Source organism: Hyla sarda, chromosome 7, assembly GCF_029499605.1.
Source record: "Hyla sarda isolate aHylSar1 chromosome 7, aHylSar1.hap1, whole genome shotgun sequence".
NCBI classification, from domain to species: Eukaryota; Metazoa; Chordata; class Amphibia; order Anura; family Hylidae; genus Hyla; species Hyla sarda.
Window position 1 is genome coordinate 23,227,697 of NC_079195.1, and position 15,161 is coordinate 23,242,857.

The 15,161-nt window shown below is 45.0% G+C and overlaps 2 protein-coding genes across 12 annotated transcripts in view; one reads left to right on the top strand and one right to left on the bottom strand.

The window, feature by feature from the left end:
• LOC130282769 (uncharacterized) overlaps positions 1 to 15,011 on the bottom strand; it is a 37,061-nt gene extending 22,050 nt beyond the window's left edge. The window contains exon 1 of the mRNA XM_056531436.1: positions 14,975 to 15,011. The gene's annotated coding sequence lies outside the window, so the exon portion shown is untranslated. The remainder of the gene's footprint in view (positions 1 to 14,974) is intronic.
• ITPRIP (inositol 1,4,5-trisphosphate receptor interacting protein) overlaps positions 1 to 15,161 on the top strand; it is a 68,172-nt gene that overhangs the window by 33,189 nt on the left and 19,822 nt on the right. For 7 of the 11 annotated variants that reach the window (XM_056531423.1, XM_056531422.1, XM_056531425.1 and 4 more), the window contains one exon: positions 6,462 to 6,581. The exons of 2 other annotated variants lie outside the window; for them this stretch is intronic. In XM_056531423.1, the coding sequence (XP_056387398.1) occupies positions 6,462 to 6,581 (120 nt within the window). The remainder of the gene's footprint in view (positions 1 to 6,461; positions 6,582 to 15,161) is intronic. 2 more of the 11 variants (XM_056531424.1, XM_056531430.1) reach the window with 1 other exon arrangement.

Consider the following 15,161-nt stretch of genomic DNA (forward strand, 5'->3'; position numbering starts at 1 on the left):
GAGGAAAAAATGGGGGTACTCCAGTGGAAAACTTTTTTTTTGTTTTGTTTTTAAATGAACTGGTGGCAGAAAGTTAAATAGATTTGTGAATTACTTCTATTTAAAAATCTTAATCCTTCCAGTAATTATTAGCAGCTGTATGCTACAGAGCAAATTCTTTTATTTTTGAATTTCTTTTTTGTGTTGACCACAGTGCTCTCTGCTGACACCTCTTTCCGTGTCAGGAACTGTCCAGAGCAGCATAGGTTTGCTATGGGGATTTTCTCCTGCTCTGGACAGTTCCTGATATGGGCATCAGGTGTCAGAGAGCACTGTGGACAAGACAAAAAAGAAATTAAAAAAGAAAAGAATTTCCTCTGTAGCATACAGCTGCTAAAAAGTACTGGAAGGACAAATATTTTTAAATAGAAGTAATTTACAAATCTGTTTTAACTTTCTGGCACCAGTTGATTTAAAAAAATGTTTTCCACTGGCGTACCCCTTTAAGGGTCTAAATTAATTTAGGCATCTCGTCTGGAGTCTAAACAAATATAAGGGTATGCTTAACGATTTGATTTAGCTGTCTGCTCTGATGCATGACTTTATATAGGGGCCTGCTCTGGAGTCTGACTTTAAGGCTAGGTTCTGACTACGGAATCTCCGGGCAGAAAATTTCTGCCCGGAGATTCCGAGTTCCGCCTGCGCCGACTGAATTAGTCGGCGCTAGGACCACACGGACACTGCAGTCTCCTATAGACTGCTATGTGTTCCGCTAGAATTTCCGCCTGAAGAAAGAGCAGCCCCTTTCTTCAGGCGCAAATTTTCTAGCGGATTTTTCATCCGGATTTTCCGCTTCACAAATTCCGAAGTGTGAATTTGTGAACGGAAAACCATTCACTACACTATGCATTACAGTAAGCGGAATTTCTGCCGGAAATTTCAAAGCGAAAATTCCGGCGGAAATTCCGTAGTCTGAACCTAGCCTAATAGTCTGGTCTGTCTGCTCTGGAGTCTAAATTTACTAAGGCTTCTCGTTTAGGCCCTGCACAAATATAATGGTCTGCTTATGGATCTGATTTAGTGGTCTGCTCTGAGGACTGTATTTATTTAGGGGTCTGAATGAATTGTAAGCTTTGAAGTCTGGGGTCTAAATTTTATGTTTTCTTTCCTGATACAGTGATATGTAAGTACCTATGCGTTACTTATATTTACTTTACTTTAGCCCCTTTTTCTTTAGGAAAAAAACAAAAAACATATTTATGTATATATATATATATATATATATATACATATATATATATATATATATATATATATATATATATAAAATCACATAATATAAGATTTTTTCATCCTTCATTCTTCGTCCTATCCAAATAACATTGTGTGCACTGTTTGACAGGGAGAGGATAGCAGCCAGGTCCCAACACAAGATTGTGGATTGATGGAATAGGGGCATAGTATGTCTCCATTATCTCAAATGATAATTAAAGGGGTATTCACGGCAAAAAAAAATTCTATCATTATATCAACTGGCTCCAGAAAGTTAAACAGACTTGTAAATTACTTCTATTAAATAAATAAATAAATAAAATCTTAATCCTTCCAATAATTATCAGCTGCTGAAGTTGAGTTGTTCTTTTCTGTCTGGCAACAGTGCTCTCTGCTGACATCTCTGCTTGTCTCAGGAACTGCACTGAGTAGAAGAGGTTGGTTATGGGGATTTGCTTCTACTCTGGACAGTTCCTGGAGTTTCTGGACAGGTGTCATGAGAGAGCGCTTAGACAGAAAAGAACAACTCAAATTCAGCAGCTCATAAGTACTGAAAGGATTAAGATTTTTTTAATAGAAGTAATTTACAAATCTCTTTAACTTTCTGGAGCCAGTTGATATAATGATATAATTTTATTTTTTTCCTGGATAACCCCTTTAATTATCATTTGAGATAATGGAGAAAACGTCCAATTGAGAGAAGAGTTTTAATCTAATTTCCCACTGCTGTAATCCTACCTCGTGACACTAGATGGCAGCGCCTTACCGCTGACACCTTCCACATATTTCTATGTATATATACGTTTCCTCATTACTAATCTGGAACATTTTCGTGTATTGAGTCATTTCTCTGCAGAGTAAACAGATGGCCGCTTGTTTCTTTTCCAGATTTTTTACATTTTTTTTTTTGTTTGCTTTGTTCTCACGGATACATTTTTCATGCGTAATTACAAAAACAAAACTGGTTACTTCTGTCGATAAATCCTTCATTTGCCGCCATTATTTTCCACGCCGTCTTCTGCCTCGATTCGCCCTGGGCGAATCGAGGCAGAAGACGGCGTGGAAAATAATAGCGGCATGTCCCTCCTTATTCACGTTTCCAGTGATTAATATTTGGAGCTTCCCGAGGACGAAAATAACCGAGAAACGGCAAATATTATTATTTTGTGAGAACATAAGGCCTTAGAGACAGGAAGACGACAGGAAACCAGGGAGGTAACCGGCAGCCATGTAACACCCGGTGATAAGGGGCCACGCCAATGTACATAGGGGGCATGGATGATCTTGCTCTCGGGCCTTCTGTATTTATGGACCTCCACCATCCTATCCCTTCTAGGCTGTGGTGTTTGACCCTGGTCACTATATGGCACTATTATAATGACTACCTATACAATCAAGGTCATATGCCAACCTAAATAAAAATCTTTCCCAGCAATTGTCAAAAAAAAAATAGAGAAATAAGGGAAGTGCCTAAAAACGTACTGTTTATTAATATGCATTAAAGGGGTACTCCGGTAATCAACTGGAGCGAGAAAGTTAAACAGATTTGTAAATTACCTCTATAAAAAAAATCCCTATCCTTCCAGTACTTATTAGCTGCTGAAAAGTACAGAGGAAATTCTTTTCTTTTTGGAACACAGAGCTCTCTGCTGACATCATGACCCCTGTGCTCTCTGCTGACACCTCTGTCCATTTTAAGAACTGTCGAGAGTAGGAGAAAATCCCCATAGAAAACATATATATTGTCACGATTCGGCTGGCTGGAGGTGGATCCTCTGTGCCAGAGAGGGATTGGCGTGGACCGTGCTAGTGGACCGGTTCTAAGTTGCTACTGGTATTCACCAGAGCCCGCCGCAAAGCGGGATGGTCTTGCAGCGGCGGTAGCAACCAGGTCGTATCCACCAGCAACGGCTCAACCTCTCTGACTGCTGAAGATAGGCGCGGTACAAGGGAGTAGACAAGAGCAAGGTCGGACGTAGCAGAAGGTCAGGGCAGGCAGCAAGGATCGTAGTCAGGGGCAACGGCAGGAGGTCTGGAACACAGGCTAGGAACACACAAGGAAACGCTTTCACTGGCACAATGGCAACAAGATCCGGCGAGGGAGTGCAGGGGAAGTGAGGTATAAATAGGGAGTGCACAGGTGAGAATACTGATTAGGCCTGCTGCGCCAATCAGTGGCGCAGCGGCCCTTTAAATGGCAGAGACCCGGCACGCGCGCGCCCTAAGGAGCGGGGCCGCGCGCGCCGGGACAACACAGACGGGGAACGGGTCAGGTACGGGAGCCGAGATGCGCATCGCGAGCGGGCGCGTCCCGCATCGCGAATCGCATCCCGGCTGGGAGAAATATCGCAGCGCACCCGGTCAGCAGGTCTGACCGGGGCCCTGCGAATGAGAGAACGCTGCGAGCGCTCCGGGGAGGAGCGGGGACCCGGAGCGCTCGGCGTAACATATATGCTGCTCTGGGACAGTTCCTAAAATGGACAGAGGTGTCAGCAGAGAGCACTGTGCTCATGATGTCAGCAGAGAGCACTGTGTTCCAAAAAGATAAGCATTTTTCCTCTGTAGTATTCAGCAGCTAATAAGTACTGGAAGGATTAAGATTTTTTTTTTTTTTATAGAAGTAATTTACAAATCTGACTTTCTGGCACCAGTTGATTAAAAAAAAAAAAAAAAAAAAATGATTTCCACCGGAGTACCCCTTTAAAAACCACCCAAATTAAATGTGCGGTCCCAATCAATATAACATATAACCAATTAGTAATAGGAATATCGTTGTTGTGCATAGGGTCATGCCAATATTTGTAGTATTGTGAATAGATTTCAGCTACAAATATTGTCATGACCCTATGCACAGCAACGATATTCCTATTATATGTTATATTGATTGGGACCGCACATTTAATTTGGGTGGTTTATAATGCATATTAATAAACAGTACGTTTTTAGGCACTTCCTTTATGTTTTTCATGGCACTATTATATAAGCATTCTGTGCTATTATCATGGGCCACTGTGCGGTATTCTTGTCCAGTAAACACTTTATGGCACTATTATGTAAGCACTGTATGGCACTACAATATAAGGACTGTATGGCACTATTATATAAACACTGTATGGCACTATTATGTAAGCACTGTATGGCACTATTATGTAAGCACTGTATGGCACTATTATGTAAGCACTGTATGGCACTACAATATAAGGACTGTATGGTACTATTATATAAACACTGTATGGCACTGTTATGTAAGCACTGTATGGCACTATTCTGTAAGCACTGTTTGGCACTACAATATAAGGACTGTATGGCACTATTTTATAAGCACTGTATGGTACTATTATATAAGGACTGCATGGCACTATTATATCAATTCTGTGTGGCACTATAATTTCAGCACCCTATGGCACTATAATGTAAGCACTGTATGACACTATTATGTAAGCATTCTATGGCATTATTATGTAAGCTCTTTATAGAACTATTATACAATGTATGGCGCAGTTATTTAAGCACTGTATGGCACTATTAGGTAAGTACTGTATAGTACTATTATGTAAGCACCATATGGCACTATTATGTGAGCACTGTATTGTACTATTATGTTAGCACTGTATGGTACTATTATGTAAGTACTGTATGGCACTATTATGTAAGCACTCTATGGCACTATTATGTGAGCACTGTATGGCACTATTATGTCAGCACTCTATAGCACTATTATATAAACACTGTATGGCACTATTATGTCAGCACTCTATAGCACTATTATGTAAGCATTCTATGGCATTATTATGTAAGCACTCTATAGAACTTTTATGCAAGCATTGTTTGGCGCTATTATGTAAGGACTGTATGGCACTATTATGTAAGCACTAAATAGTACTATTATGTAAGCACAATATGGCACTATTATATGAGCACCATATGTTACTATTATGTTAGCACTCTATGGCACTATTATGTAAGCACTTTATGGCCCTATTATGTGAGAACTGTATGGCACTATTATGTTAGCACTCTATGGCACTAATATGAAACCACTCTATGGCACCATTATGTAAGCACTGTATGGCACTATTATGTCAGCACTCTATGGCACTAATATGGAAGCACTCTCTGGCACTATTATGTGAGCCCTCTATGGCAGCATTGTGTAAGCACTCTATGGTACTATTATGTGAGCACTCTATGGCACTATTATGTAAGCACTGTATGGCACTATTATGTGAGCACTCTATGGCACTTATGTCAGCACTCTATGGCACTATTATGTAAGCAGTGTATAGCACTATTATGTCCGCACTCTATGGCACTAATATGGAAGCAATCTATGGCACTATTATGTAAGCAGTGTATAGCACTATTATGTCCGCACTCTATGGCACTAATATGGAAGCAATCTATGGCACTATTATGTCAGCACTCTATGGCACTATTATATAAGTGCTGTATGGCAGTATTATGTCAGCACTCTATGGCACTAATATGGAAGCACTATGGCACTATTATGTAAGCACTGTAAGGCACTATTATGGGAGTACTCTATGGCACTATTATGTCAGCACTCTATGGCACTAATATGAAAGCACTCTAAGGCATCATTATGTAAGCACTGTATGGCACTATTATGTCAGCATTCTATGGCACTAATATGGAAGCACTCTATGGCACTATTATGTCAGCACTCTATGGCACTATTATATAAGTGCTGTATGGCAGTATTATGTCAGCACTCTATGGCACTATTATGTGAGCACTCTATGGCACTATTATGTCAGCACTCTATGGCACTATTATGTAAGTACTGTATGGCACTATTATGTAAGCACTCTATGGCACTATTATGTGAGCACTCTATAGCACTATTATGTCAGCACTCTGGCACTATTACGTCAGCACTCTCTGGCACTATTATGTCAGTACTCTATGGCACTATTACGTCAGCACTCTCTGGCACTATTATGTCAGCACTCTATGGCACTATTACGTCAGCACTCTATGGCACTATTATGTAAGCACTGTATGGCACTATTATGTTAGCACGGTATATTACAATTATAAATGGAAAACACCCATAGTGAATGTAAAAAGTCACAGAAATGCTGTTTCTGTGACTTTTTACATTCAATATGGGTGTTTTCCATTTATATTGATTTTAAGATGATCTAATAAATTTTGTATTTTTAAAGTTTTTTTTGTTTTTGTGGGAGCTGGACGTCACAATTTTTGGATTATATTTTGGATTTGTCACAGATGAAACGGCTCGGCAAGTGTGTCCTGTGCTCGGCATCCACCACTCCACCTCGTGGATCTCTAAGAATTGGATTGCGGTGAGCTGGCTATTGCTTTTTTTGTCTTTGTTCATACTACTATTATACAAACACTGTATGACACTATTATATAAACACTGTATAAAACTATTATACAAGCACTGTATGGCACTATTATATAAACACTGTATAAAACTATTATACAAGCACTGTATGGCACTATTACAGTGTTTCCCAACCTTTTTCGGGTCGGGGCACACCTCGAAAAAAATAAAATTCCGCGGGGCACCGCTACAGAGGTTGACGAGCAAATAAAAAAAAGGGGGGGGAAATGGTAAAAAATGCAATGCACTATATCTATTTATCAGTGGGTATGTAGTTTATAGTGCTGCTTTATACAGCAACTCACCAATGACGTCTTCTCTAATTTGCAATGTTGCCTTCTCTTCTCCATCTGGTCCGGGCCATCATCACAATTTCTTCCACACACAATTCTTCACCGTTAAACCTGCAAAACAAATCTATTAGGCTCCGAACTTTTTTTTAAATGGGTGACAGAGGGGTGTAGAAGAGTGTACATGCGTGACAGAGGGATGTAGAGGGGTGGACATGGGTGACAAAGGGGTTTAGAGGGGTGTAGAGGAGCGTACATGGGTGACAGGGGTGTAGAGGAGTGGACAGAGGGGTGTAGAGGAGCGGACAGAGGGGTGTAGAGGAGCGGACAGAGGGGTGTAGAGGAGCGGACAGAGGGGTGTAGAGGAGCGGACAGAGGGGTGTAGAGGAGCGGACATGGGTGACGGGTGTAGAGGAGTGGACAGAGAGGTGTAGAGGAGTGGACAGAGGGGTGTAGAGGAGCGGACAGAGGGGTGTAGAGGAGCGGACAGAGGGGTGTAGAGGAGCGTACATGGGTGACAGGGGTGTAGAGGAGTGGACAGAGAGGTGTAGAGGAGTGGACAGAGGGGTGTAGAGGAGTGGACAGAGGGGTGTAGAGGAGCGTACATGGGTGAAAGCGGTGTAGAGGAGTGGACAGAGAGGTGTAGAGGAGCGTACAGGGGTTTAGAGGAGTGTACAGAGGAGTGTAGAGGAGCGTACATGGGTGACAGGGGTGTAGAGAAGTGGACAGAGGGGTGTAGAGGAGTGGACAGAGGGGTGTAGAGGAGCGTACATGGGTGAAAGCGGTGTAGAGGAGTGTACATGGATGACAGGGGTGTAGAGGAGCAGACAGAGGGGTGTAGAGGAGCGTACATGGGTGACAGGGGTGTAGAGAAGCAGACATGGGTGACGGGTGTAGAGGAGTGGACAGAGGGGTGTAGAGGAGTGTACATGGGTGACAGGGGTGTAGAGGAGTGGACAGAGGGGTGTAGAGGAGTGTACATGGGTGACAGGGGTGTAGAGGAGTGAACAGAGGGGTGTAGAGGAGTGTACATGGGTGACAGGGGTGTAGAGGAGTGGACAGAGGGGTATAGAGGAGTGTACATGGGTGACAGGGGTGTAGAGGAGTGGACAGAGGGGTGTAGAGGAGTGTACATGGGTGACAGGGGTGTAGAGGAGTGGACAGAGGGGTGTAGAGGAGCGTACATGGGTGACAGGGGTGTAGAGAAGCAGACATGGGTGACAGGTGTAGAGGAGTGGACAGAGGGGTGTAGAGGAGTGTACATGGGTGACGGGTGTAGAGGAGTGGACAGAGAGGTGTAGAGGAGCGAACAGAGGGGTGTAGAGGAGCGTACATGGGTGACGGGTGTAGAGGAGTGGACAGAGAGGTGTAGAGGTACGAACAGAGGGGTGTAGAGGAGCGTACATGGGTGACGGGTGTAGAGGAGTGGACAGAGAGGTGTAGAGGAGCGGACAGAGGGGTGTAGAGGAGCGGACAGGGGTGTAGAGGAGCAGACAGAGTGGTGTAGAGGAGCGTACAGAGGGGTATAGAGGAGCGTACATGGGTGACAGGGGTGTAGAGAAGCAGACAGAGGGGTGTAGAGGAGCGTACATGGGTGACAGGGGTGTAGAGGAGTGTACAGAGGGGTGTAGAGGAGCGTACATGGGTGACAGGGGTGTAGAAGAGTGGACAGAGGGGTGTAGAGGAGTGGACAGGGGTGCAGAGGAGTGGACAGAGAGGTGTAGAGGAGTGGACATGGGTCGACAGGAGGGTGAACATGGGTGACAGAGGGATGACAGAAGGGTGGACGGGGTGACAGGGATGACAGGAGGGTGGACGGGGGTGGACATGGGTGATGGGGGGTGAACGGGAGTGAAAGGGATGACAGGAGGGTGAACAGGGGTGACAGGAGGGTGGACAGGTGTGACAGGAGGGTGGATGAGGGTGAACATGGGTGACAGGAGGGTGGACAGGGGGGGGGACGGGAGTGAAAGGGATGACAGGAGGGGGTGAACATGGGTGACAGGAGGGGGTGAACATGGGTGACAGGAGGGGGTGAAAATGGATGACAGGAGGGGGTGGACGGGAGTGAAAGGGATGACAGGAGGGTGAACATGGGTGTGAACAGGGGTGACAGGAGGGTCATGAACATGGGTGACAGGAGGGTGAACATGGGTGACAGGAGGGTGAACATGGGTGACAGGAGGGGGTGAACATGGGTGTGAACAGGGGTGACAGGAGGGTGGTGAACATGGGTGACAGGAGGGTGAACATGGGTGACAGGAGGGTGGATGAGGGTGAACATGGGTGACAGGAGGGTGGATGGGAGTGAAAGGGATGACAGGAGGGTGGTGAACATGGGTGACAGGAGGGTGAACATGGGTGACAGGAGGGTGGATGAGGGTGAACATGGGTGACAGGAGGGTGGATGGGAGTGAAAGGGATGACAGGAGGGGGTGAACATGGGTGACAGGAGGGGGTGAACATGGGTGACAGGGATGACAGGAGGGTGAACATGGGTGACAGGAGAGGGTGAACGGGAGTGAAAGGGATGACAGGAGGGTGGACAGGGGTGACAGGAGGGTGGACAGGGGTGGTGGACATGGGTGATGGGGGGTGGACATCGGTGACAAGGGGGGCGGACTGGGTGACGGGGGGCGGATTCGGTGACAGGGGGGGGGGCGGACTGGGTGACAGGGGGGGCGGACTGGGTGACAGGGGGGGCGGACTGGGTGACAGAGGGGGAGGACTGGGTGACAGGGGGGGGCGGACTGGGTGACAGGGGGGGCGGACAGGGTGACGGGGGGGGCGGACTGGGTGATGGGGGTGTGTGGACATGGGTGACAGGGGGGGTGGACATGGGTGACAGGGGTGGGTGGACATGGGTGACACCGGGGGGCGGACATGGGTGACATGGGGGGTGGACATGGGTGACGGGGGGGGGGTATACGGTGGACCCGGGTGATGGGGGGGGGGGGGTGTTGGACAGGGTTGAGAAGGGGTAACAGGGGTGGAAAGGGTACAGTACCTTAAGCAAGCCGGTCCGCGCATCTTGCAGGTCCACGGCAGGCACGGGAGTCCGGCGCAGGTGAAGATCGTTCCGCCCCAGGGACCCATTTTGGTCTCACTGCGTCGCAAGGTAGAAGGGGGAGGGGGACGCTGTGTGCGCAGTGCGCACGCAGGCTCCCCTTCCCCCCTGCGCCGCCAGTCATAAGCGCGCAGGCCGGGGCGGGATATTTAAAAAATAAAATCAATAAAAAAAAAGAAAAAATCACAGCAAAATCCCGCGGCACCACGGCCAGTGGCGAACGGCACACACGTGTGCCGCGGCACCGCGGTTGGGAATCACTGCACTATTTTGTGAGCACTCTATGGCACTATTATATAAACACGGTATGGCACTATTATACAAGCACTGTATGGCACTATTATGTGTGCACTCTATGGCACTATTATATAAACACGGTATGGCACTATTATATAAACACTGTATGGCACTATTATGTATGCAATGCTTGGCACATTTATACAAGCACTATATATGGCGCTGTCATGTAAGCACTGTATGGCACTATTATATAAGCATTGTATGGCACTATTATACAAGCACTGTATGGCACTATTATATAAACACTGAATGGCACTATTATATAAGCATTATATGGCACTATTATACAAGCACTGTACGGCACTATCATGTAAGCACTGTATGGCAGTTTTATATAGGCACCATAATTTAAAGCCCCATAGCCCCAATGCAAAATGTGTACCTAGGTTGACCCCTTACCAGGTATAATACAGGTGCCTTTGGCCTCCTCATACACAAGAGCCGGGGTGCAGTGATTAGATATGCCACTGATATATGTGGGTATTGTAAAATTCTATAGCGGTGTAAGGGAATCATACTATGGGATTGTTATACAGTAACTGTATGGAATAATTATGTAAGTATTGGATTGCACTTTTATGTGGGCACAGTATGGCACTATTAAATGACATTTTATATTGACTATAATACAGGTTTTACGGTATTCACTACATTGCAGTGGCACTATTAGTTAACCACTGTATATACTACTTTTATGTGCTGACTGCATGGCACTGTTATGTAAGGACTGTTTGGCGATATTATATAGGCACATTATGGCACTATTACGTAAGCATTGTATGGTACTATGTAGGCACAGTATGGCACTATTATATAAGCACTGTATAGCATTGTTATGTAGGCACAGTATGGCACTATTATAAAGGCACTATATATCACTTATATGGGCACTGTGGTACTTTGTGTTCACTGCATGGCACTTATGTAAGCACTGTTAATGGGCACTGTATGACATTATTACGGAGGAATTTTATGGCATTATTATATTGATGCTATGGTATTCTTTGGGGTTCATGGCGTGGTGCTATAATGCAAGCACAATGTAGCACTGTTTGGCACTATTATGTGTGCACAGTATGGCACTATTAGGAAGGCACTTTATGGCACTGTAATGTAGGCGTTGTTGTACTTTATGGGGGGTATTTATCAAAGGATTTATGTGTTTTTTTCCGTAACTTTGGTGCAATTCTTTGGCGCAGTGTCTTTTTGCGCCAAAGTTTGGCGCATTATCCCCACTGTCATTTTTTTTACTTTCTCAAAATCACACGGTCCTGTGTGTGATTTTTCTTTGGTCAGTAATTCATCATTTGCGCCAATCAATCTTTGCGCCTTTAAGGTTTTTTGTTGGCGCAATTCACCGCCAAGAAATTTTGTACACACATAGCAATGTCAGAAAATGTAAGGGCGACAAAATACATTAAAACATTTTTTGTGAAAGCAGCGACACCTCCGGGGCTGCGCAATACTATCCTGCAACACAGTTGACTCCAAGGGACCTTCACCCTCAGTTGAGCCAGTATTGGACATGGCGGCACAGGTTCAGGAAAGGTAAGCACTAAAGCAGTGGTCTCCAACCTGCGGACCTCCAGATGTTGCAAAACTACAACTCCCAGCATGCCCGGACAGCATGCTGGGAATTGTAGTTTTGCAACATCTGGAGGTCCGCAGGTTGAAGACCACTGCACTAAAGTAACCAAAAAAAACTTAAAAAAAACTTCTCAAGTTAAAAATAAAATCCATTTGACATGGTGGCTATAAACCCTCAAAAGGAAATAACTCACATCTCTTGCTGATATACTGCAGGAGGGACTCCGAAATGGCCGCTCTACAGGGTAAAATCCTCTGTGGCAATAAGTTCTGTGTAAAAGGCGATGTGAACAGCTGATTATAACATTTGCGCCAAAATTACTAACAACGTGCACCTAATGATAAATTTGGCGCACGTCCACAAAAAACCAAAGTGAAAAAAAAAAGGGTAAAAGGCAACTGTCGACAGGCAAAATTGATAAATACCCCCCTATGTGTTCACTTCATGACACTATTATGTAAGCACTGTATGGCACTGTTATATTGGCGCTGTGGTACTTTGCGTTCACCTCTTGGCACTTATATTTTGAGGTATTTTCACAGTTAATGGGCACAGTATGGCACTATTACAAAGGTAATATATTGATACTGTGGTACTTTTTTGTGGCACTCTAACATAAGCAGAGTGTATGCCACTATTATGTGGGCACAGTATGGCACTATTATACGGGCACTTTGTGGCACTCTAACATAAGCAGAGTGAATGCCACTATTATGTGGGCACAGTGTGGCACTATTATACGGGCACTTTGTGGCACTCTAACATAAGCAGAGTGAATGCCACTATTATGTGGGCACAGTATGGCACTATTATACGGGCACTTTGTGGCACTGTTACATAGACACGTGTTTAATGCATTCCACTATAATGTCAGCACCATAAGGCAATATTATGTTGGTATTGTGTATTAAGATAAAAAAAACTTTTATTGGATCATTGTTTTACATGGGAGTTTGTAGGGCAGTAATAGTATTATGTGGGCACAGTATGATAGTGTTGTGTGCACCATATGTGCCTATTTTTGTAAAGTTTGTATGGCAGTGTTATTTGGGCACTGTATTGTTCTGTATCCTATGAGTAGCACTACTATGTAATGCGCAGAATGGCACAGTATGAAATGTATGCCAGCATTGACTTTGGGCATCTGGGCATGCTGGGAGTTGCAGTGTTGCCACTGGTTGGGAACACACACCCTGATATACACAGTAGTCCACACATTCACTGGCGATGCATTGGGCATGCTGGGAGTTGTAGTTTTGCAACAGCTGGAGAGCCATAGGTTGGGAAAGCACACAGTAATCCATGCATTGGCCGGGCTCTGCTGTTGTGTACATGTATGGGTGTATGGCACATGTCTATATAAGCCCATGGTACTGCATTGCCCTGTCTAGGGGCCACATTCCAGTCGTGTCTAGGTGATAACACAACATTCCACAGTGCACACTGTATCCGGATCTCCGCATCTTGAGAAAGTCATGGGACAGACTGGGACAAAGCCTGACCTCTGTACTGACCGGTCTGCGGTAGGGTGTACATATTTATACAGCGCTATTTATCTGCCTTCCTGTATACAGATATAGCCTCTCTATGAATATATACACACAAATCCTGTGTTCAAACACTCTAGGATAGTGTTCCCCAACCAGGGTGCCTCCAGCTGTTGCGAAACTACAACTCCCAGCATGCCCGGACAGCCGAAGGCTGTCCGGGCATGCTGGGAGTTGTAGTTTTGCAACAGCTGGAGGCACCCTGGTTGGGAAACACTGCTCTAGGGGCAGGAACCCGTCACGTATATATGGTCTACCCATCGCAGAGGTCAAATGAGCAGATGAGCCGGGTGCTACAACTGCCACAACTTTGGCTGTCGGGCATGCTGGGAGTTGTAGGTTTGCAACAGCTGGAGGCACCCTGGCTAGGAAACACTGCTCTAGGGGCAGGAACCCATCACGTATGTATGGTCTACCCATCGCAGAGGTCAAACGAGCAGATGAGCCGGATGCCACAACTGCCAAAACTTTGGCTGTCGGGCATGCTGGGAGTTGTAGTTTGCAACAGCTGGAGGCACCCTGGCTGGGAAACATTGCTTTAGGGGCAGGAACCCGTCATGTATGTATGGTCTACCCATCGCAGAGGTCAAATGTGCAGATGAGTCGGGCGCCACAACTGCCAAAAGGCTTCTCTGTACATTTAACTTGTATTAATATGGAAAAAATTTTTGATTTCTGCTATAATTTCTGTCAGGAATTAATGTAAATGGTGGGAGTTTTATTAAAACATTGTACAGAGGAACAGTGGAGCAGTTGCCCAATTGTATCAATAAAGTTTATTGAAAGGAGCTAGCTAGGCCTTGTTTATAAGCCAGTGCAGGCCTATGACTGTTGCCTATAGCAACCAATCAGATCCCAGCTTTCGTTTTCCATAGGCCTGTAGCGTTAAGCTGATTGGTTGCTATAGGCAACAGTCATAGGCCTGCACTGGCTTATAAACAAGGCCTAGCTTTCTCCTTTCAATAAACTTTATTGATACAAATGGTCAGCTGCTCCACTGCACAAGGTTTGATACATTTTCCCCCATGAGTCGGGCCGCAGGAGGTCATGCCCCGGTTCAGCTATGGCCATGTTCACTTAAAAAAATAAAAAAAACTGGGGGTTTGTTACACTTGTATCTAGTCTGGGGCCGTTTTTTTACACGTGCTTAAATGGGGTTATCCAGGAGTATAAAAAAACATGGCCGCTTTCTTCCAGTAACAGCGCCACACCTGTTTTCAGTTTGTGTGTGGTATGACAACTCAGCTCCATTCATTTTATTACAATTAAAGAAGGACAGGAGTGGCGATGTTTTTGAAAGGAAGCAATTATTATTATTAGCAATTATGTTTTTATGCTCCTGGATAACCAGTTTAATTCAGATACAGGTCCAGCCCCGCCATAGGTCTTAGGATCATGAGTGGAAGTATCATAGAGAACTAGGATGCTTTCTGCTCATGTCTACAGACCCACAATAGGGCCAGGACTTGCATGTGTATTATGCAGGTGTGAATGGGGTCTTAGGTTACCATTCAACTTTTTAAACTTTATGTCACAGGGACAGAAAACAGGTAATACCAGAGCGCCAGATCCATCGCACAATGAATACCAACAAACCACCTTTTATGCTTAGAGTTAATGCCCCTGACCTTAGGCTAACCCTAACACCGTCTTAACCCTAAACCTAGCCTGACCTAACCCTATCCTAACACGAATCCTAATCCTAGCCTAACTCAACCATAGTTTGACCCTAATCTTAGCCTAA